We start from the raw sequence: 23,064 nt of genomic DNA on the forward strand, positions 1-23,064 counted from the left end.
AAACCAGAGGAATGATTATGTGTGAAGTTAGATCTGTATGTGCCAGATATATCTGATACAAACAGGAAATTAGATTTTCACAACATGTCTCATCATGTCATTGTTCCTGATGCCTGATGTTCCACGCCACCTGCCCATTGTGTTTGTTTATGAACTATTTTGGCTAATTTGATAATGTTTTTAGTGACTAATAAGAGTGCAGTTTTCTCAGATCATTTCACCATACGCAACAAATTTTACCATATGTGACCCTGGACCACAAGACCAGTCATAAGGGACAACTTTTTGAAATCGAGATTTATGAATTATCTGAAAGCTGGAATCTCAGGCTGCAAAAAAAAATCTAAATATTGAGAAAATCACCTTTAAAGTTTTCCAAATGGTTAAGGTATACTTTATTGTCCCTGAGGGAAATTTGTCTTAGACTCAAAAATAAAGCCACCACATCACATAACACATAACAGTAAGAAAAGTGGGAAAAAATAATAAATAACCCATAAATACATAAACTCACATAATGTTATTTAATATCTTAAAGTGCCCCTATTATGGATTTTTGAAAATGACCTGTCATGCAGTGTGACCTTGCATGCATGTCAACCTGTTGTTGGGGACTCCCAAAACCAAAATATGAACCTTTCATTACCCATTATAGGGGCACTTTAATTGTAGAAAGAATAAACAAGTTCTTGAACCAATTTAATCTACATCTTGGAATCCCTAATCTCTCTACCTGATGGCAGCATTACAGACTCACAGTTCAAGATGTGTGTTGTACCATGCAAAATCTTATCTGCCTCCCTCAGCATAGTCTGGAGATAAAGAGGGTCAATCCTGCCCATGATTTTCATGGTTGTCGGAAGAATATCTAGCCTAGACTTCAACTATACTTTCAAATTACTGTACCAAAGATGTATTCCATATCTGATCACATACTCTAGTACAACTTGATAAAACAACATCATAATCCTGCTACAGACACCATTAAGTCTGAGCCTTCTCAAAAAATACATCCTTTGTTGAAGCCTAGTGCACAAACTGTCAACGTGTACATGTCATGTAAGAAAACAATCAAGATGAACACCGGGGTGTTTATATGAGGACACCTGTGTGATTGGAACATCATGAATATATACAGGGCAATGGTCCCCAATTGACTTCGGATCGAATATCATCTCCTCAGTATTTTTCACATTCACAATTAGGTGGTGGGCATCACACTTCTCTGTAAACTGACTGATTCCAGAGTGGTAAGACAAAATGTCTTGATCTTTATACAATACGTTAAAGATAGCGGTGTCGTCACAAAATTTCTAAATTTGATTATTAATTATTTTTCCTCACACAGCCATCTGTGTATAATGTAAAGAGAACAGGCGAACTCACACACCCTTGAGGTACTCCTGTACTAATGTATTGTAAGTCAGAGATCATCTTATTCACCTTTACCTGTTGGGTTCTACCAGTAAAAAAACAAAACAAAAAAAACCCCAAACATCTTATAATATAAAGATTTACATCTACATGTTTCAGTTTCTCCAAAAATAAATATGCTTGCACAGTGTTAAAAGCTGAGCTAAAATCAATAAAAAAAGATATCATATGCCTATGAGTCCTCCAGATGTTTAGAAACTAAATGGATAATACTCCCTACAGCATCTTCTGCACTCCTGCCCTGTTTATAAGCAAACTGCCATGGATCTAGTTTTGAGGATACTTCACTTTTCAATATAGACACAATGTATTTCTCAAAGCATTTCATTACAATTGAAGTTAGTGCTACAGGTGCTACATACCCCACACCGGAGTTAGTCCTTAGCAATGCATATTACTAATAAAAAAAACGAATATTACTAATCTTTACTTAATATCCTAATGATTTTTGGCATAAAAGAAAAAATATATAATTTTGATGTTGGCTATTGCTACAAATATACTTGTGCTTCTTGTGACTGGTTTTTTGGTCCAGGGTCACATATTAAAATCTATTCCATAGAAGTTCCCTCAAAATCAGTGCAGAAAACACAAAAATGCATGTAGATTGGGTGTTCCTGTGGCTGCATTCTAGATTAAGTCTTTGGTGGGAAGACTTGAACTGAAATTTTCCACCATTACCGAGTGTTCCACTCATGATGCGTTCCAGAAAACCTGGATTTTTAGAATTGTCCACCTCTACTTTAAAATAACCAATAGAATGCCCTTTTATTTGCCATCATCTTGGTACTGATGTCAAATTGTGCTTCTTATTGGAGTTGGGATTTGTAACAGTGTTATTTTAGAATCAATGATAAATGTGGTTTTAATTTTAGTTAACCTTGTTTGGTAATAATTGGGAGTCTGACCAAAAAAGCCCCTTTCAAGTGATTATCTTTAAGTAGGAGGTGGGAGAATTCAAAGTTGTCTGGAATGCAGCATAAAAATGACCCTTTAATAAGGTCAACCCAGTCTTATCTGATGAATCTGCTCAGTAATTCTCATGAAATGGCTGAATGAGAACCAGCACCATGGACCGATGAATTCTCAGACGTCAAGGCTTTTGCATAGCTTTTTGCAGCTATCTGTTAGGTGTGCCGTTTTGCATTGCTGGTATCTCGTTTCAGGAACTTCTTGTTTTCAATCTCATTGAGAGATAAGGAAACTGAGCAGCGTGAGGGGTTCTCTCGTCTCTGTAGAATGCTGTCTTTAATTGCTTCTTTTATAACCTGCGAAAACAAAACAGAGGCATGTTGAAAGGAATTGCAAAAACTGCTGTGAAGGTGACTGAATCGGTCAGAGTTTGAAGGAGAAGAACTGACCTCAATGTTGTTGAGCGTATTAAACTCCATGAGGTCATGAAGCCTCTTGAAGGCTTGGTTGGAATACTGGAAGTTGAAAGTAGAGAAGGGGGAGTCTGGATCGTCAAATATGTCAAAGTCGGCAAACTCTATCTCCTTGTCTGTGTCTCTGGGAACTCCTTCAAGAAAACAGAAATGAGAATTTAAAAAAAAGTTTTTCACATGTCACTAACAATTTATTAGTGACCTAAAAATAGTACAGAATCTGATTCGCTTGACATAAAGTTTCTTCAATCATCCTAAAACATTATTTACAGGTTTAAATTACAGTTTGAATCCCTGCACTTCATTGTGGATCCCTCTGTATACAGTACAATTCAAAAGTTTGTTTGGGGTTTGTAATATTTTTTAATATTTTTATGCTCACCAAGGCTGCTTTAATTTGATCCAAAATACAGTAAAACAGTAATAACTGTTTTCTATTTAGGGTTATTATAGCTTTATGACTAGTTATGGCTATATAACTAAAACCATAAAAAAACACTGATGCTAACATAAAAACACTATATTAATGCTATATATTAAGCATTTTATTTCAACTAGCTTTCGAAGCATTACATTTTAATTTAGTGTAACTTGATGTACTAAAATATTTAAAAAAATAAAATGTATTTAAAATAAATTTTTATACAAATTAAAATCTTATAAAAATGACAAAACACAAAACAAAAACTATTTCAAAATATTCATAAAAACTACAATGTTAAAAGCATTTGTGCTGCTTAATGTTTTGATGGAAACTGATGCTTTAATTTTTGATGATTAGAAAGTTAAAAAAACTGCATTTATTTGAATTTAGATCTTCTGTAATATTCCAAATGTGAAGTATTTATTTCTTAAAAAAATTGTTAACCCTAAACTTTTGAATGGTAGTGTACTTACAGTACATACTTTTATTAAGTTGTGTTAACAAATAATAATGACAAATGTATTGACACAACTTTATATTGTTTTTCTTGTTGACTACACAAAACATCCAAATATACAAACATACAGTGCAATGTCCTTTTTTTATGAATCAGTGGACCCAGTTGGTGAATCAGATTGAACTGAACATGCAGTCGGAACCATGGAGTGTGAATCATAGACTGAATCAGTCAGACAGCTCACTCCATCACAGTACAGGCTAGAATGACTCACTTACTAATTGAGTCAAGAAATGAGCTGGGAACTTTTACTATTACTAAAGTCTCTTTAAGAAAAGTCATGTCACTCGGCGGCCATCTTTGAAGCGCCTCTTGGGCAAGTGCAGCTCCTATCTCTTTGAATGGGGAAGCATCAAATTCTCCAAAACGGTTCACTCAGTTTAGGATTACCGTATTTTCTGGACTATAAGTCGCACTTTTTTTTCATAGTTTGGCTGGTCCTGCGACTTATAGTCAGTTGCGACTTATCAAAATTAATTTGACATGAACCAAGAAAAATGTACCAAGAGAAAACATTACCATCTACAGCCGCGAGAGGGCGCTCTATGCTGCTCAGTGATCCTGTAGTCCACCCCTAAAAACATATAGCGCCCTCTCGCGGCTGTAGATGGTAATGTTTTCTCTTGGTTCTAAATAAATGCGACTTATAGTCCAGTGCAACTTATATATGTTTTTTTCCTCGTCCTGACGTATTTATGGACTGATGCGACTTATACTTAGGTGCGACTTATAGTCCGAAAAATACGGTACATTTCATATTTGAAATCGCCAAAGAAATCTAACAACAACTGTGTCATAAATTTTGTTACTTTTGCTCAAATAGTGTTATAAAAAGCTTTCCTCAATCTCGATCAGTCAGAGCGCATGCACAGTCCTAAGCGCTCGAAGTGCTGACTGTTTCTATAGCAACCGGGACGCTTCTAACAATAGCTGTGGTGACGCGATGACTCTCTCGCAGATTAGCGATTGGCTCTTTCATTCAGAAGGCGGGGCTTCCTGCCATTGAGCAGCCATATTGAGCATTGCACTTTTCCCCATTCAAAACTATATGAGTGACACATCTTGGGTATTCTATAGTCTTTGCTATTACATGCTCTCACCTGGGGCTTTAAAGTTCCGAAAGTCGATGTTGGCCAAGACAAAATGAATGATGGTGGGGCAGCTCTTGTCCCCCTTGTTAGGTTTGAACACATAGCACTCTTTCAGGCCCTCTCTGTCAAATACTTTCGAATCGATCTTAGGGAATGGCAGCTTATTCATACGGGCCCATTTTTCAGCCAACAGTAGTTCCTAAAACAGACAAACAAGGACACAAGTTGATGACATTTATAATGTTACAAAAGATTTCTATTATACAACCCGAATTCCGGAAAAGTTGGGACGTTTTTTAAATTTTAATAAAATGAAAACTAAAGGAATTTCAAATCACATGAGCCAATATTTTATTCACAATAGAACATAGATAACGTAGCAAATGTTTAAACTGAGAAATTTTACACTTTTATCCACTTAATTAGCTCATTTAAAATTTAATGCCTGCTACAGGTCTCAAAAAAGTTGGCACGGGGGCAACAAATGGCTAAAAAAGCAAGCAGTTTTGAAAAGATTCAGCTGGGAGAACATCTAGTGATTAATTAAGTTAATTGATATCAGGTCTGTAACATGATTAGCTATAAAAGCTTTGTCTTAGAGAAGCAGAGTCTCTCAGAAGTAAAGATGGGCAGATCTGTGAAAGACTGCGTAAAAAAATTGTGGAAAACTTTAAAAACAATGTTCCTCAACGTCAAATTGCAAAGGCTTTGCAAATCTCATCATCTACAGTGCATAACATCATCAAAAGATTCAGAGAAACTGGAGAAATCTCTGTGCGTAAGGGACAATGCCAGAGACCTTTATTGGATGCCCGTGGTCTTCGGGCTCTCAGACGACACTGCATCACTCATCGGCATGATTGTGTCAATGACATTACTAAATGGGCCCAGGAATACTTTCAGAAACCACTGTCGGTAAACATAATCCGCCGTGCCATCAGCAGATGCCAACTAAAGCTCTATCATGCAAAAAGGAAGCCATATGTGAACATGGTCCAGAAGCGCCGTCGTGTCCTGTGGGCCAAGGATCATTTAAAATGGACTATTTCAAAGTGGAATAGTGTTTTATGGTCAGACGAGTCCAAATTTGACATTCTTGTTGGAAATCACAGACGCCGTGTCCTCCGGGCTAAAGAGGAGGGAGACCTTCCAGCATGTTATCAGCGTTCAGTTCAAAAGCCAGCATCTCTGATGGTATGGGGGTGCATAAGTGCATACGGTATGGGCAGCTTGCATGTTTTGGAAGGCTCTGTGAATGCTGAAAGGTATATAAAGGTTTTAGAGCAACATATGCTTCCCTCCAAACAACGTCTATTTCAGGGAAGGCCTTGTTTATTTCAGCAGGACAATACAAAACCACATACTGCAGCTATAACAACAGCATGGCTTCGTCATAGAAGAGTCCGGGTGCTAACCTGGCCTGCCTGCAGTCCAGATCTTTCACCTATAGAGAACATTTGGCGCATCATTAAACGAAAAATACGTCAAAGACGACCACGAACTCTTCAGCAGCTGGAAATCTATATAAGGCAAGAATGGGACCAAATTCCAAAAGCAAAACTCCAGCAACTCATAGCCTCAATGCCCAGACGTCTTCAAACTGTTTTGAAAAGAAAAGGAGATGCTACACCATGGTAAACATGCCCCGTCCCAACTATTTTGAGACCTGTAGCAGAAATCAAAATTGAAATGAGCTCATTTTGTGCATAAAATTGTAAACTTTCTCAGTTTAAACATTTGCTATGTTATCTATGTTCTATTGTGAATAAAATATTGGCTCATGTGATTTGAAAGTCTTTTAGTTTTCATTTTATTAAAATTTAAAAAACGTCCCAACTTTTCTGGAATTCGGGTTGTAAATAAATGCAGTTGTTTTGAACTTTCTATTCTTCAAAAAAAAAAGTGAATAAAAATGTGTGACAGTTTCTCCAGTGATATTACAAAGCACCATTGGTTTCAACATTAATAATAAGAAGAAATGTTTAATGAGCACCAAATCAGCATATTAGAATGATTTCTGAAAGATTATGTGACATTGAAGACTGGAGTAATGGCTGCTGAAAATTCAGCTTTACCACCACACTATTCTATGTAGTATATGTAGTATATATAACTAAGACTCATTCTGCTATGCTCAAAGGAACTGAGCTTAAAGGCAGAAACTGCGAAACCAGTAAAATATACTTTTACTACACAGTCGTGGCCAAAAGTTTTGAGAATTACATAAATATTCGTTTTCAAAAAGTTTGCTGCTAAACTGCTTTTAGATCTTTGTTTCAGTTGTTTCTGTGATGTACTGAAATATAATTACAAGCACTTCATACGTTTCAAAGGCTTTTATCGACAATTACATGACATTTATGCAAAGAGTCAGTATTTGCGGTGTTGGCCCATCTTTTTCAGGACCTCTGACTGGGCATGCTCTCAATCAACTTCTGGGCCAAATCCTGACTGATAGCAACCCATTCTTTCATAATCATTTCTTGGAGTTTGTCAGAATTAGTGGGTTTTTGTTTGTCCACCCGCCTCTTGAGGATTGACCACAAGTTCGCAATGGGATTAAGATCTGGGGAGTTTCCAAAATTTCAACATTCTGGTCTGGTTATCACTTTTGCCTTATGGCACGGTGCTCCATCGTGCTGGAAAATGCATTGTTCTTCACCAAACTGTTGTTGGATTGTTGGAAGAAGTTGCTGTTGGAAGGTGTTTTGGTACCATTCTTTATTCATGGCTGTGTTTTTGGGCAGAACTGTGAGTGAGCCCACTCCCTTGGATGAGAAGCAACCCCACACATGAATGGTGTCAGGATGCTTTACTGTTGGCATGACACAGGACTGATGGTAGCGCTCACCTTTTCTTCTCCGGACAAGCCTTTTTCCAGATGCCCCAAACAACCGGAAAGGGGCTTCATCGGAGAATATGACTTTGCCCCAGTCCTCAGTCCTCCCTTCTGCAGAAGATCAATCTGTCCCTGATGTTTTTTTTGGAGAGAAGTGGCTTCTTTGCTGCCCTTCTTGACACCAGGCCATCTTCCAAAAGTCTTCGCCTCACTGTGCATGCAGATGTGCTCACACCTGCCTGCTGCCATTCCTGAGCAAGCTCTGCACTGGTGGCACTCCGATCCCGCAGCTGAATCCTCTTCAGGAGACGATCCTGGCGCTTGCTGGACTTTCTTGGACGCCCTGAAGCCTTCTTTACAAGAATTGAACCTCTTTCCTTGAAGTTCTTGATGATCCCATAAATTGTTGATTTAGGTGCAATCTTAGTAGCCACAATATCCTTGCCTGTGAAGCCATTTTTATGCAACGCAATGATGGCTGCACGCGTTTCTTTGCAGGTCACCATGGTTAACAATGGAAGAACAATGATTTCAAGCATCACCCTCCTTTTAACATGTCATCTGCCATTATAACCCAATCAGCCTGACATAATGATCTCCAGACTTGTGCTCGTCAACATTCTCAACTGAGTTAACAAGACGATTACTGAAATGATCTCAGCAGGTCCTTTAATGACAGCAATGAAATGCAGTGGAAAGGTTTTTTTGGGATTAAGTTAATTTTCATGGCAAAGAAGGACTATGCAATTCATCTGATCACTCTTCATAACATTCTGGAGTATATGCAAATTGCTATTATAAAAACTTAAGCAGCAACTTTTCCAATTTCCAATATTTATGTAATTCTCAAAACTTTTGGCCACGACTGTACTTTTACTGTAACATCAAATTGCATTGTGTGTAATATTGACACTAGTTAGTGTTTGAAATGGGTAATGCAGTCCAAATTCAAAATACTGGAGAGAGTTGTTTCTCCCACTCCCCTTCTACTAGACTTGAAGCTCACACGGGTTGCCAGATTGAGGACACGCAACAGGAATGAACACAAATAACAATGGAACATGACAAGCTTTAAACTGGTCATAGAGCTTTTTAGAATAGGTTGGGTAGAATCTGTAAGTCCCAGTTTATTTGCTGGTTTCGGTGACTGCAATATGCTGTGTTTTCCCCCACCTGGCAACCCAGGGTGTCGAAATACTACTGAGTAAAACAAAACACAAACACATGTTCTGACATGGAATGCAAATTTCAAAGTAAAATAACTAGCTGTAGCATTGTGTTAAGAGAACTTAGCATGTGTCATAAATATCTACAAATATATTATAGTATTTTTATGCTTTAGTACAGTTAAAAAGTTTTGTGTGTTGTAGACTGACACGGAGGAGAAGATATTGTTGAATAAAGTCATTATTTTTGTTTTCTTTGCACCCAAAAAGTATTGTCATAGCTTTATAAAATTAAGGTTGAACCACTGATGACACATTGACTACTTTAACGATGTCCTTACTGCTTTCCTTGGCCTTGAATGTGGTAGTTCCCATGCTGTCTATGCAGAGTCAGAAAGCTCTCAGATTTCATGAAAAATATCTTAATTTGGGTTCCAAAGACCAAAGACCAAAGAACAAAGGTCTTACGGGTTTGGAAAGACGTAAGTGTGAGTAATGAATGACAGAATTTTCTTTTTTTGGTGAACTATCCCTTTAATATGTATGTGTCATGCATAAGCTTCACTTACTTTGAATGGCGGGCTGGAGTCACTGGGCCTGGCTGAGAAGTCAAAGGAAATGACGAGGTCAACTCCTCTCTGTGGCCGCAGAATGAGAGGATAGGGCAGGTTAAAGGTAAGACCACTGTCCACTATGTGGATTTTCTTACTCTTTACATCTAGGGGCTCATAGATTCGCTCAAACTCGTCAGGATCTGCAGAAAAATTGAATCCCAATGTTATCATTGTTGTTTGTCAATGACCTATAAAGAAACTGCAGAATGCCATTACTATCATTCATCTAGCTACTTGTGAGTAATGACAATTTTATGCAACAATGTCATAATTTATTCAACATTACAAGCACTTATCTTTTTTCCCACACCCAAGTGTCAACAGGAAGTAGACTGCTGCTGAGTCAAAGAGACACACGGTGCTATTACTCTCAGTAATTATAAATTAGCCTTTATCATCAGTGAGATTAAAAGAATGACACATAAACTTAAGTGCAGAAATGTAAACCAATCTCATTTAAAGGGATAGTTCACCCAAAAATAATAATTTTATGTTATCTGCTTATCCCCAAGACATTCAAGATGTAGGTGACAAACTTTCTTTAGTATAACACAAACCATGATTTTTAGCTCCGACCGTTGCAGTCTGTCACTCTTATAATGTAAGTGGATGGGAATCACGGCTAAAACATAAAAAAAAAAAAAACATACACAAACAAAACCAATTTAAACCCTGCGGCTCGTGACGATACATTGAGTGTGTAAAGACACAAAACGATCAGTCTGTGCAAGAAACTGAACAGTATTTGTATAAATTTTTACCTTTGATTTACGCAATGTCTGAACTGTTAGATCTCTCCTGAGCACATCCTCTTATGCACGTTCTCAGCAGTAGGCCCATGAGGCATCTTCTTCTTCTTGTTTTATGTTAGATCGCAGACTTATAAGTCAGATTTATAAGTGCATTACCGCAACCTATCTCTCATTGTAGATTGTAGATAGAGGCCCCTATTTAAATGATCTAAATGCAAAGTGTTAAGCGCACGGCCCAGGTGCACTCAGGACGTGTCCAAATCCGCTTTTGCTATTTTAACGAGGGAAAAACGGTCCGTGCGCTGGGGCGCATTTTTGGAATTGTCTTAATGAGTAATGGGCGTAACGTTTAATAAACCAATCAGAGTGTCATCTCCCATTCCCTTTAAGAGCGAGATGCACTCGCACAATGGCGGATCGCTATTTACATGGCAGAATTTGTTGGCGGAAAAGCTGAACGCTTCTCAAGCGAAGAAACCAATCTGCTCATGTGCGAAGTTAAAGCTCGCGAGCAGATCATCTATGGGACAAGCAGGAATCCACCAAAGCTCCGCACGATGAGTCAGTTAATATATTAATATAATATACACACAATGACTATCCATCATTACATTTTTATATTTATGTTGCCTACACAATAATATTCTTTTATACTGTAATTATTTTGTTTTTAATATTTGGGATGTTTGTGTGATGCGCATCCCTGTGTGTAATAAGCAAAGTCAACGCACACTGTGGACCCACCCAGAGGCGCATTTTCTACCAGCGCACGCTTTAAATAACAAAAAAATATTGCACCTTTGATTTTTGAAGAAGATGTCTCACGTGCCTGCTGCTGTGAACACGCATAGGAGGACGCGCTCAGGAGAGTTCTAACAGTTCTGACATTGTGTGAATCAAAGGTAAAAATTAATACAAATACTGTTCAGTTTCTTGCACAGATCATTTTGTGTCTTCACACATCAATATATCGTCACGAGCTACAGGGTTTAATTTGGTTTTGTTTGTCTGGTTTTTTTTGTACGTTTTAGCCTTGATTCCCATCCACTTAAATTATAAGACTAATAGACTGCAACGGTTTGAGCTAAAAATCTTGGTTTGTGTTCTACTGAAGAAACAAAGTCACCTACATCTTGGATGCCCAGTGGGTAAACATACATGATTTTGGGTGAACTATCTCTTTAACGTGATTTTGTAGTGACATGAGTGTGTCAAAGATGCTTCCTGTGTGATGTTTCTGCATTTTTAACCCCTGGGAGAAAAGTTAATCCTCACTGGGTGTGTTGGTATTTCTTAGATGTGAGAAGTTTTGATAGTTGACTAACTGACTTCCTTCCCAGTCAGACACCTAAAATGTTTGAAAGCCTATCATCAAGTCTCCTGGCACCTGACCAGATTTCAGCCTTTTGTTCCACCTAGTTTGTCACACCCATTTTTTTAAATGCATACCTGACACGACCAGGTTAAGTAGAGGTTTCAGCCTCTAAGAAAAATACTCTTAAGTAAAATTCTGGACAAAAATGTTGTCTGAAGGGTGATCCTTGAATTCTCACTATTGTGCCCTTGATTAAGGCGTCTTTAGTTTGGTTCAACTATGACTCAAGGGTTTTTATAATGGGGTGTGAAGACCCAAAGTATGTACTAGGGGGTGTGTGAAAAATATAATTGAACAATATCTAAACTCGAAAAAAAAAAAAAATAAATAATTTTGACAAAAAATTAAAAGATTATTAAGAGACTTTAAAAAAAAAAAAAGTAATAATACGAAAATTATTAAATGTAATAATATTCAATAATCTAGATAAAAAAGTAAAAGTAAATTAACATAAAGCTGTCTTTTATAATATAGTTTTCCTCATATACAGTAGTATATTATGAAGTCTGTATAAATATTAAATATATAGCTTTTCTAACTGATTAACTTATTAAGGAAGGGGTCCTTGCAAGGGGTTTATAATATTTGGGGGTCCTTCACATCAAAATGTATCTAAATTTGCATAAAAGTGGCAGCTAAATGACTAATTTGTACCTGTAACAGCATCCACCTCCTCATCCACTGAGGTCTGGTTCATGAGGCCGCCGAAGGGAGAGAAGGGCACGGAACAGTTTAGGATGAGTCCCAGCATGAAATTGTGCACCTTGCCAGCACGCCCCTCACGTGTGGTGAACAGGGTGGTGTCCCCCATTATGGAGGTCAACATGCGCTGAACCCAGCTAGCCTGGGCATGACGCTGCCGCTCATCTTCTGCCTCTGCGCTCTCTGTGCCTCCTGGATGAAAGAGAGACAGAGACAAACTATGATTCTCTGGCTCATTTTCCCCAGATTTTACCTACTCTGCTAATATTTTCACTACACCAACCACAAAAATGAATTAAAAATGAATTTTGAGTGATATCTATGTATCAGAAAGATACACTGGTAAAAAAAAAACAGTAATATATATAAAAAAACTAAAAACATTTATTTCATAATTAAAACAGTTGACATATCGCTTTAGATTTACTGATAAAATAATATAATTAAACTTTATTTGGAGTACTATTTATGCACAATGAACATTTCTTAATATTAAACCCAAAATTAAAAATTATTGTATGATTTTTTTTATAATATCGGTCTTTAAATGCAATATATTTAAGTGTGCCTAAAGTATACTTGCAATAGCTCCACTTTATTACAATCAAATAAACTTCAGTATATTTTCAGTTCGACTTCAGTACTACTTCCACACAATTAAAGTGCAGTAAGTACAAAATTAGTTGTTTCAATTCAGCAGACTTTAAGTGTACCAGTCTGGTATACCAAAAGTACAACTGCAGGGTATTTTGCATAAATATCTATATGTATTTGTACACTTAGCATGAAATAAATGCATTTCAAATACATGAATAATATTAATTCATAATATTTTTGTATATAATTTTTTCACTTCGGTATACTTGCATGTATTTAGCTTTAGTGTATTTTTTTTTTTTTTTTTTTTTTTTTTTTTTTACACCACAATAGATTTATAAGATTTTTAATTTGCAATAATACCTGGAAATTATGTAGCTATTAAGTAATTCAATGAAATTCCATAATACATGCAATTTTACTGGAAACTGTTGGCATATTGTGTAAAACATTACACCGTTAGATAATGTTACCTTGGTAGAAATTTTAAGGAATGAATGAATTAATTAATTAATTAATTAATGAAACATATATAATTCATTTGATAATGTAATATCAAATGAATACATTAATAAAACAAAATTAAAATAACAATGTTCAGCATACCACATAAAACCAAACATGTAGGGTATAAAAACATGTACATGAAGAAAAATATTATGTAATGTCGCAGTGCAGTGTGTGTGAGAGTCAACTAATCTGAAACTCTCACACACTGACCCCAAACCAGAAGGTCATCATTACTGTTGAGCCCTGAACTGAATTGAGTGTGTGCACTTGTGTGTGAAAGAGAGAAAGTGAAAGAGAGATAAACGATCAGACAGGGCTTTCTCACCCCTTTGAGTTTCCTCTTCATTATCTGCTGAATCATCACCCACAATATGCTCGAGTTTAATTTGCTCTGAAAAACAGAAGATGCAAACAGTTTTAGATTGTACCTATGATAAGAGACGACCCCTTCCTTTTCATTGTCTCTTATTTCACCGTATGGTGAAAAACATACAAAAATGTATTTATTTTGCATAGAAAAACATTAAGATTTCTCATTGTGGTCCCCTGATTCTTTACTACACTAATAAGAACAGGGATGAAAATAAACTCCCAGTCTGGGAAAATGTATATATATATGTATATATATATATATATATATATATATATACACAAAATAATATTTAATCAAAACTTATATATGAACAGTGGAACATGAATGCTCTGAACTGTTACTTATGCTGCTGTACTGTTAAATTTGTTATATTATGCTTTCTTTTAACTCTGAATGTCAACGGGGGGTTGACTGAGGTCACACATGAAATGTGTGTAGATCAGTGTGGCAGTGTGTTAATCTTATCACTTATCACTCATGTGTGACAACTATAAATGTTAGTACTAGAACAGCTAGTAATGGCGCATTTCAGAATGTAACAAGGATACAAACTGACAATATGATAACAATCTAACTTGGCCTACATTTGGGTTCTTTTGAAATGTGGAGCAATTAGTCTCTTCCGTCAAGTTCTTTGCCTCTGATAGCTAACTGACAATCTTACTCACCCAGCTCCTCCTCCATTGTGCTACTGCTGGTTGTCTCCTTCACCCCCAGAACCCGGTTAAAGAGGATGGAGAAAGCACTGCCCCATACACCTGCAGCACATGCACTTACATTAAAATTGCTTGACAGCAAACAATACTTGGAACTGATATGCTAGTAAACAAAATTATGAAGGATTATAAAGATGTAGAGCTCATACTCTGACTTTTGTTCAACTGAGAAAATGTTCTTAAAAGCGTGCAAGATGTTTGTGCAAGAGAAGTGTTCTTTATTCAGCGTATGTAGCATTTATACAAAGTTACTCATAAGAATAATATTCATCATAATCAATATTCATATGTTTGCTTTGAACATCTGTCGGCAACTGCTGTTGGTTAAGTCCTTCAAAATCTTAATGTGAGAAGCACAATCAAATCAAAGTTTTCAACACAGTTTTTCACTAAATAAACAAAAGGATGAATGATATATATATATATATATATATATATATATATATATATAAAACACATTGTAACAAACTTTATTTATGTACCTACACTACCTTTAAAAAGTTCATGCTGAACAAAGCTGCATTTATTTGTAATTTTTATGCCCTCATTTGTAAAAACAACAGTATTATGAACATTTATTCAATTTAAAATAACTTTTCTTGTATTGTATTGTATTCTATAGTATTATTGTAATGTATTTTCAAATTGCAGTTTCAATGCGGCTGTATATAATTAAAAAGTATATACATAATTTTTTTTTTTTGAAAATGACAGATTGTTTCGATAGATAAGACTCTTATTGCTCAGCTGGGATTGTGTAAAGCCCTTTGACGCTGAATTAAAACTGCAATTTGGGTCTTCAACACGTTGGTCCCTGTTGAAGTCCAGCATATAGCATAATGTTTTCCTCAATAACATTAATTTCTCTTCGACTAAAGAACAAAAGCTATGAACATCTTCAATGACATGGGGTGAGTAAATGATCAGGAACTAATTCTTCAATCCTTCTTTAATTCTTCAATATACACAGGTGCTTCTCAGTAAATTAGAATTTCGAGGAAAATTTCATTTATTTCAGTAATTCAACTCAAATGGTTAAACTCATGTATTAAATAAATCCAATGCACACTGACTGAATTAGTTTAAGTCTTTGGTTCTTTTAATTGTGATGATTTTGGCTCACATTTAACAAAAACCCACCAATTCACTATCTCAACAAATTAGAATACTTCATAAAACCAATAAAATATTACATTTTTGTTGAATTGTTCTCTATGGAGTTCAGGTCTGGTGAGTTTGCTGCCAGTCAAGCACACCAACACCATGGTCATTTAACCAACTTTTGGTGCTTTTGGCAGTGTGGGCATGTGTCCTGATGGAAAATGAAAACAGCATCTACTAATGCTGGTCAGCAGAAGAAAGCATTAAGTGCTCCCCTTTGGTTTTTAAAAAACATAATGGACCAACACCAGCAGATGACATTGCACCCCAAATCATCACAGACTGTGTAAACTTAACACTGGACTTCAGGCAACTTGGGCTATGAGCTTCTCCAGCCTTCCTCCAGAGTCTAGGACCTTGGTTTCCAAATGAAATACAAAACTTGCTCTCATCTGAAAAGAGGAATTTATACAACTGGGCAACAGTCCATTTCTTCTTCTCCTTAGCCCAGGTAAGACGCCTCTGACGTTGTCTGTGGTTCAGGAGTGGTTAAACAAGAGAAATACAAAAACCTGTAGTCAAAATTCCTTGACACGTCTGTGTGTGGTGGCTCCGGATGCCTTGACTGTCACGTTCGGTGTTACAGGAAACATAGGAGAGGGAACCAATTGCAGGTAAGTCCTTTATTTAAGGGGTAATCCAAAGGGGTAAACAGTCCAGGCAGGGTCAAAACCAGAATATCCAAACATAACATAAACAAGACACCAAAACAAGGTAAGGCAAGGCAAGAAGCGACGGACGTGAATAACTATAAACATTAAACAAGGACTTTGTAACACAGACTCAGACAGACCGGGTATAAATACACAGAAGGATAATGAGGGAACAGGAGACAGGTGGGGAACAATCAATTACTAACAAGGAGGAAGGTGACCAAATAAGGGAACAGGAAGTGATAAGGTGACAGACACCGTGAGAAAGGGGGACATCTAGTGGAAACCCAGGGACACAACCCAGACACTGTGACATTGACTCCAGCCTCAGTCCATTCCATGTGAAGTTCACTCAAATTCTTGAATCCAATTTGCTTGACAATCCTCATAAGGCTGTAGTTCTTTAGGTTGGTTGTGCATCTTTTCTTCCAGACTTTTTCGTTCCACTCAACTTTCTGTTAACATGCTTGGATACAGCACTCTGTGAACAGCCAACTTATTGGCAATGAATGTTTGTGACTTAATGTGAGAAGCACATTAAGCACTCCTTGTGAAGGGTGTCAATGATTGTCAGAGACCATTCTGAAGGCTCAGGAAACCTTTGCAGGTGTTTTGAGTTGATGAGGTGATTGCCATGTCATCATATTCTAATTTGTTGAGAATTGGTGGGTTTTTGTTAAATGTGAGCAAAAATCATCACAATTAAAAGAACCAAAGACTTAGACTACTTCAGTCCATGTGCATTGAATTTATTTAATACACGAGTTTCACAATCCGAGTTGAATCACTGAAATAAATGAACTTTTCCTCGACATTCTAATTTATTGAGAAGCACCTGTATATATAAATATATATATATATATACTGATGGGAAGTATAAGTAATCACACATTACATGAGTAACTGCTGTCAGTATCCAGTGACACTATATGCATATTTTGGGGTCTCTTAGCAAAGCGTTCTGTTTAAATTCAGGGCAGTCCCAGTCTTACCCATAAGGAAATGTAAGGGGTTTTCCTCGTATTGTTTCACAACGCTGCCCATAAAGAACTTGCTTCCAAACAGCCCCGGAGACATGAAGGTGCCGTATTTGGCCATGCCAATCTCATACGGGGTGAACTCCACCCAGTCTGATTGAGACAGAGGAAACAAACCCAATATTATTAAAAAAAAAGACAATCAAAGGCATTTTTATCTATTACATGGCACTACCAAAATACTACTGAACTATCTGATTCATGTTCCCACAAATACAAAGCGTAATGTACAGTAAGTGACTTGCATTGAACTGACAAATACTTCCACTTAACCGTCATCTGTTTAGTTACTATCTCTGATCCCATTCAACAGAAAACAACCTACCCACACAGTGACTAGTGTCTCAAAATAGTGTGTTTACACCTGTGGGAGGAGTTGTGAAAGTTCATAATGAATTCACAGTGGGTCAATCATTAGGGCCTATAACAAGTATTTGCATGTTTTCCACAGTATTAAGCAAATGTAAACAAATCGATAGTGTTCAGCGTCCAATGGAGGCTATGTATTATACAAATTAGTACAAATACGGACAGTTGCTATCTTTCTCATTTCGTTTTAATAATAATTCTAAAATACAGAACAACGATCAATACTAGACAATACAATATAATGTAGCAGTCTTAATGTTTATGTGAACTGTCATCTTACCTGCAAACATGAGTTCAGAGACATCAGGCTTGACGTGCAGACAGGTGAAGAGAGGAAGTGGGCTCTGACCTTCATTAATTTTCGCCTGCATGGAGCTCAGTTTAGCGTCCATTCTCTGTGCAAAACACACACACACACACACACACACACACACACACACACACACACACACACACACACACACACAAAGTAAGCATAACAATAAAATTTTTTACTTTAGAGCATCAGTGTCAATGCACGTAAAACTGATATTCAAATAAGGCATAACATTTTCTGAAAGGATGGTGCTAAAAGTGTAGTTTAATTAAAGGAACAGTGCAACTAAAAATGAAAGTCTACTCATATTTTACTCATCCTAACGTAGCTCCAAACCTGTCTGACTTTCTTTTTTACATTAAACATGAAAAGAGGAAATTTTAAACACTTTGCTGGTCAGATAGAATTGTTTCTCACACTAAGCTAATGTATAGCTTTAGTATCTATATAAAGTTGTGTTATTATCTGACACTTTTATGATGAACAAGCAATAGAAATCTTTTCCTAAAATCAATTGGTCATTATGAATATCAGACACAAGTTCAGTGGTTCACTATTGCTAAGCTGCATCTATATTTCTGCAAATATTTCAGCAAGTAAAGTAATTTAAATGATAAAATTTCACATTTAAATAGTAAATAATTCAATTCTTACTCTAGGGGAAAAATAAACAACATGAATGCACAATATCAAGTGCACACATTTTCTTATACACTACATTTAAAAGGTTTGGGGTCATTAGGAGTAAAAAGTATTTTATTCTCACCAAGGATGTATTATTTTATTATTATTTTTTTATGCTTTTTTTTGTGAAAACCATCATACTTGATGTTTTTCACAAAAACATCATTTTTTTCTTTTTTTTTGGATTCTTTTGTTGTTTATAAAATAAACCATTTATTTGACATATCAATCTTTTGTAACATTATTTCACTTTTGATCAGTTGAATGCATCCATGCTAAATAAAAGTGTCAATTTCTTTCTTTCTTAAACTAAATTTTAATGGTACTACACATTCCTAAATACAGGAGCTACTGCCTTCCTGTATAGAGAAGTATCTTCCTGATTTACAAGGACCGTCCTCCCCAAGAGAAGGGGCCATTTGCATTGGGATGCATAATAGAGAGACAACATACAAAGGAGTCTTTGTACTTGAACAAATTACAGTGTATAAATAGAGTACAGTGCAGCCAAGTGCAGTTCGTGCCGCTATTGATGGCCTACTGCAGTAAAAACTCTCAATAACCCAGTTATTGCAATTTTTCTGTATATCTCACCCCTGGTATAAGAGTCTCTCCGATCAACATCCCAAAGATGTCAGTGAAGGTGACAGGCTGTCCGGCCGATTTCTTTTTCCACAGGGCTTTAACGTAGCGGTTGATGTTTTGGGGCAGGAGCAGTTTGAGCGGGTTATTGCTGACTCTGTTCATCAGCTCCATATTAATATCCCCTGGGCCTTTGGCGGGAAACTCAGGGTGCGAGTACAGCATGGACATATACCTGCAGAAATATAACCAACATGGATGTTTACACGATTATTTACAGTTTTTGATGTGAATGGTGATTGATGGGGTTGTTGACGTGTTCAGAATAGTGTTAACCATATTGTTATGTGGCTGCTAGGGTATTCAGGGTTGTTTCTACGGCATTGCTTTGTGGTTGCTAGGGTGTTTCGGATGATTAATTAGAATAGTGACCCACATAAACATTTATGAATTTTCTGGTCCCTGCATCTATGGTTCCATGAACATCCACAGAACCTTCCCACTGTATAAAAGATCCTTTATGGTGGAAAAAGGCTTCGGAATACTAAAATGTTCTTCATTCTAAGAAGATAAGTTATTATGAGAACCTTTTACTGAAAGGTCCTAAGAGGAACCCAAAATGGTTCTATGGCAATGCTGTGAAAAGCCCCTTTTGGAACCATGACTGGAATGTTTAAGATTGTAGAAGTCCATGGGGTTTTTGGATCTGTTTTTTTTTTTTACTAAACTAAACTAACCATTCAACTTTTACTAACCAAGTTGATCCAGAAAGTCCTGCCACGTATGCTGCACAGTCAAGCACCCCAGATTCATACAAAGCCTTCATCACACCAGAGAAACCAACCATTGCACGAAAACCACCTCCAGATCCCAAAATGGCAATGTTGGGAACCTGTGCAAAAATAGAGCTGCTATCAGAACCTTTTCGCTCTCGGTAGAGATAAGATTCTTTTTTAGTATAGGGCAGTTTAAACAGCAGGTTTTTTTTTGGTTTTTGACTTTACTTCTCTAGGTGAGGCTGGAAGAGAGCGTGGGTTTTCCATTTTGAGAAGCTTCTTAATGCTGAGCATTACTCTGTCCTTGCGTGTCCGCATGAAGAGTTTCTCCTGATCACACAGTGCCATGCTGAAGCGCAAGTCTGTGGACGCACTGCACAAAAATGATTCACTTTCAGTCCCTCATTCAATCCTGTATGCATATCATTTACAAAATGTAGAGAAATAAACATTTCTTCATACATACCACACTTCTAAGAACAAGTCGAGGAACACTTTTGTCGTCTAGAAAAAAAATAACAGAATAATAATTAAAAAAAAAAAATCAGTAACTGCAAATTTAGTTCATGGCAGGTTCATGGTGTAAACCACAAAAAAAAAAAAAAAAGAAGTAAAACCTTTACCTTGCCAATAGATAGGCTCACATGCTCTGTCTGCCCCACTTTGAGCTTTGAGAGGGAATATTTAGCTGTGCCCAGAGTTTCGTCCATGACATAATTAGCATCCATCAGTGTCATCTAGATAAAGAGCATCCAAAATGCATTATAAAGTAAGTGCTGATGTATTTTCTAATACTTTCAAAACTCACAATTAATAATACTTCATAAACCATGCCAAATAAACCAACAACAGCAGAGGCACACGTTTAAAGAAAACATTTCACAAAAAGAAGTTTAAACACTCTTAAGTGATAAAACAATACATACTACCATTCAAAAGGATGGGGTTGGTAAGATTGAAATATTTACAATATTAATAGACTGCATTTATCTGACCCCCCAAAAAATGTAATACTGTAAAATATTATTAAAACAGTTAAGATATTTGTATTTTAATATATTAAAAATTGAATTTATTCCGGTGATGACAAAGTTGAATTTACAGCAGCCATTACTCCAGTCTTCAGTGTCACATTATATTTCAGAAATCATTTTAATATGCTGATTTAGTGTATGCCAAATTTTTGAACATTAGTGTGGGTTTAGTTTAAAATGAAGTGTTTGGGAACTTTATAGCTTCAAGGGCCTCATGTGTAAACTTGACAGGGTTCTGTCTTCCAAAACATCCAATAAATATCACCATGACACCAGCTGGTTAAAAGTCACTGCAGAAGTTAGTCTAGTAAATTTGCCCGCAGATTCTACTTGATTTGTGCATACATTTTAAATGTGACCACTGTTCTGAATCAGGAAATAAATACAGAAAATGCCTTTACGGGCAAGTGTACTAATACTCTATAAGTAATAAGAGTAGAAATTGTTCACCTCCAAAACATTGGCTTGATTGGGATCCAATATGAATTCAAATGTTTCATTCCACTTCGGGTTAATGTCGTTATCTATGTGTCGTGTTCGTTTTCTTGACTCTGGTGTGGTTGGTATGGACAGTTCCACGTAAGGGTCTGGGGTGTCCACTGTGAACAAACACACAGTCACTTAACTATCAATCCTCATTTTAAGGCTTTATTTAAATAGCAAGAAGACAGCATAAATATATACTCACATAAATCCCCAAATGCTCCTTTTGTCACATTTTCAGCTCTCACAACATTTACTTTCAATCTATGAGAGTACTGATGCTCAACCTGTGCATAATGATCCACAAAGTCAAGGATTTAGAGCGTATAATGCGTATGTATGTATAAAGGAAGCTCATTTAACTACTGAAGAAGGAAACAGACATAGGTTATTCCCAAAATTTAATTATATCTAGGCAGCAAATGTGTCTCGAATGTCATAAATTCAGCAGGTGTCTGCATGCAAATAAATCCAACCACTGCAAAAGAGCAGCAGCTTTACACTTTTTCATTTCTAACATAGAGGCTAAATGTCAATGCATATTGATATCATTCATTAACGAATAAATTAATACTTAATATAATCTTAAAATTAAAAAATATTTATTAAAACTATCCAAATATCATTTCAACATTAGGGATTAATTTACCCTAATAATAATAATAATAATAATAAAAACTTTAAATTATTTTCTAAGAGATTTCGTAATGACATGATGAGACTTACTATGATGTACTGATAGGGATCTATGGAGGACATTCTGGCAGCAATGTGGAGGTCGGGAAGACACTTTATTTCAAGAGAGTCTGGAAAACATCTGTGAATTCAGACAAAAAAAAGAGGAAGAAAAAAAATTGCCTACGCACAAGCGGTTGAAACATGATAACGTTACCGCCTTTCCGAGTGACATGCAGAGTTTAACATTCTGAGACCCAACATTTCGCTCTCAGTTCACAATGATAGAAACTGTTAAAGCAGGATTTGTTTGTCTATAAGTCTTACACACGTGGATACTACAGGTTTTACGACTTTACTGGGAAATGAAACATGCAAGAACTTACCATAGCTGGTGGTACAGTGATGTTGGACCCTCTACGACAAGAAAGTCATTTCAGGAAGCCGAGAGGAGAGCGTATATGGCGCTACTGGGCGGACTAAAGATGTGCGATTCGAACGAGTCGTTCGATTCAGACTGTTCATAGCAGTGATTCAATCGAACCGGCACGCACAACGTTTGTTAATCTTAAGAGTTTATAAGTAAAAAACCCTAAACCTACATGAGGTGGGTGAAGGGTTGGGACTATAGACATTGCAAATTCTGACACAGTTTTCTACTGAGAAAGTTTATCTGCCAAAATGCAGGGCTGGCAGGTTTTAATTTGACTGACTGCACCAAATGTACGCTAAATACAACTAATATATAAACTTCATAAAAAAATATCAGTAATGATATCACAATTGAACAAAATATCTA

General features: G+C 36.5%; 1 protein-coding gene across 1 annotated transcript; it reads right to left on the bottom strand.

Moving 5' to 3' along the window:
* Nucleotides 1-1,797: 1,797 nt before the first annotated feature.
* On the bottom strand, nucleotides 1,798-22,735 carry LOC132096618 (cytosolic phospholipase A2-like). The gene is made up of 18 exons (XM_059502081.1): nucleotides 22,652-22,735; nucleotides 22,317-22,407; nucleotides 21,796-21,877; nucleotides 21,558-21,706; nucleotides 20,697-20,810; nucleotides 20,540-20,577; nucleotides 20,302-20,446; nucleotides 20,053-20,189; nucleotides 19,310-19,532; nucleotides 17,996-18,110; nucleotides 17,302-17,439; nucleotides 14,448-14,537; nucleotides 13,732-13,797; nucleotides 12,252-12,491; nucleotides 9,426-9,610; nucleotides 4,861-5,050; nucleotides 2,796-2,953; nucleotides 1,798-2,702 (listed from the first exon to the last, which is right to left on the bottom strand). The coding sequence occupies exons 2-18, from the start codon at nucleotides 22,347-22,349 to the stop codon at nucleotides 2,562-2,564; spliced, it is 2,244 nt and encodes a 747-aa protein (XP_059358064.1). The 5' UTR covers nucleotides 22,350-22,407; nucleotides 22,652-22,735; the 3' UTR covers nucleotides 1,798-2,561.
* Between the last annotated feature and the right edge of the window lie 329 nt (nucleotides 22,736-23,064).

The sequence above is a fragment of the Carassius carassius genome, chromosome 20 (genome assembly GCF_963082965.1).
Source record: "Carassius carassius chromosome 20, fCarCar2.1, whole genome shotgun sequence".
Classification (NCBI taxonomy): Eukaryota; Metazoa; Chordata; class Actinopteri; order Cypriniformes; family Cyprinidae; genus Carassius; species Carassius carassius.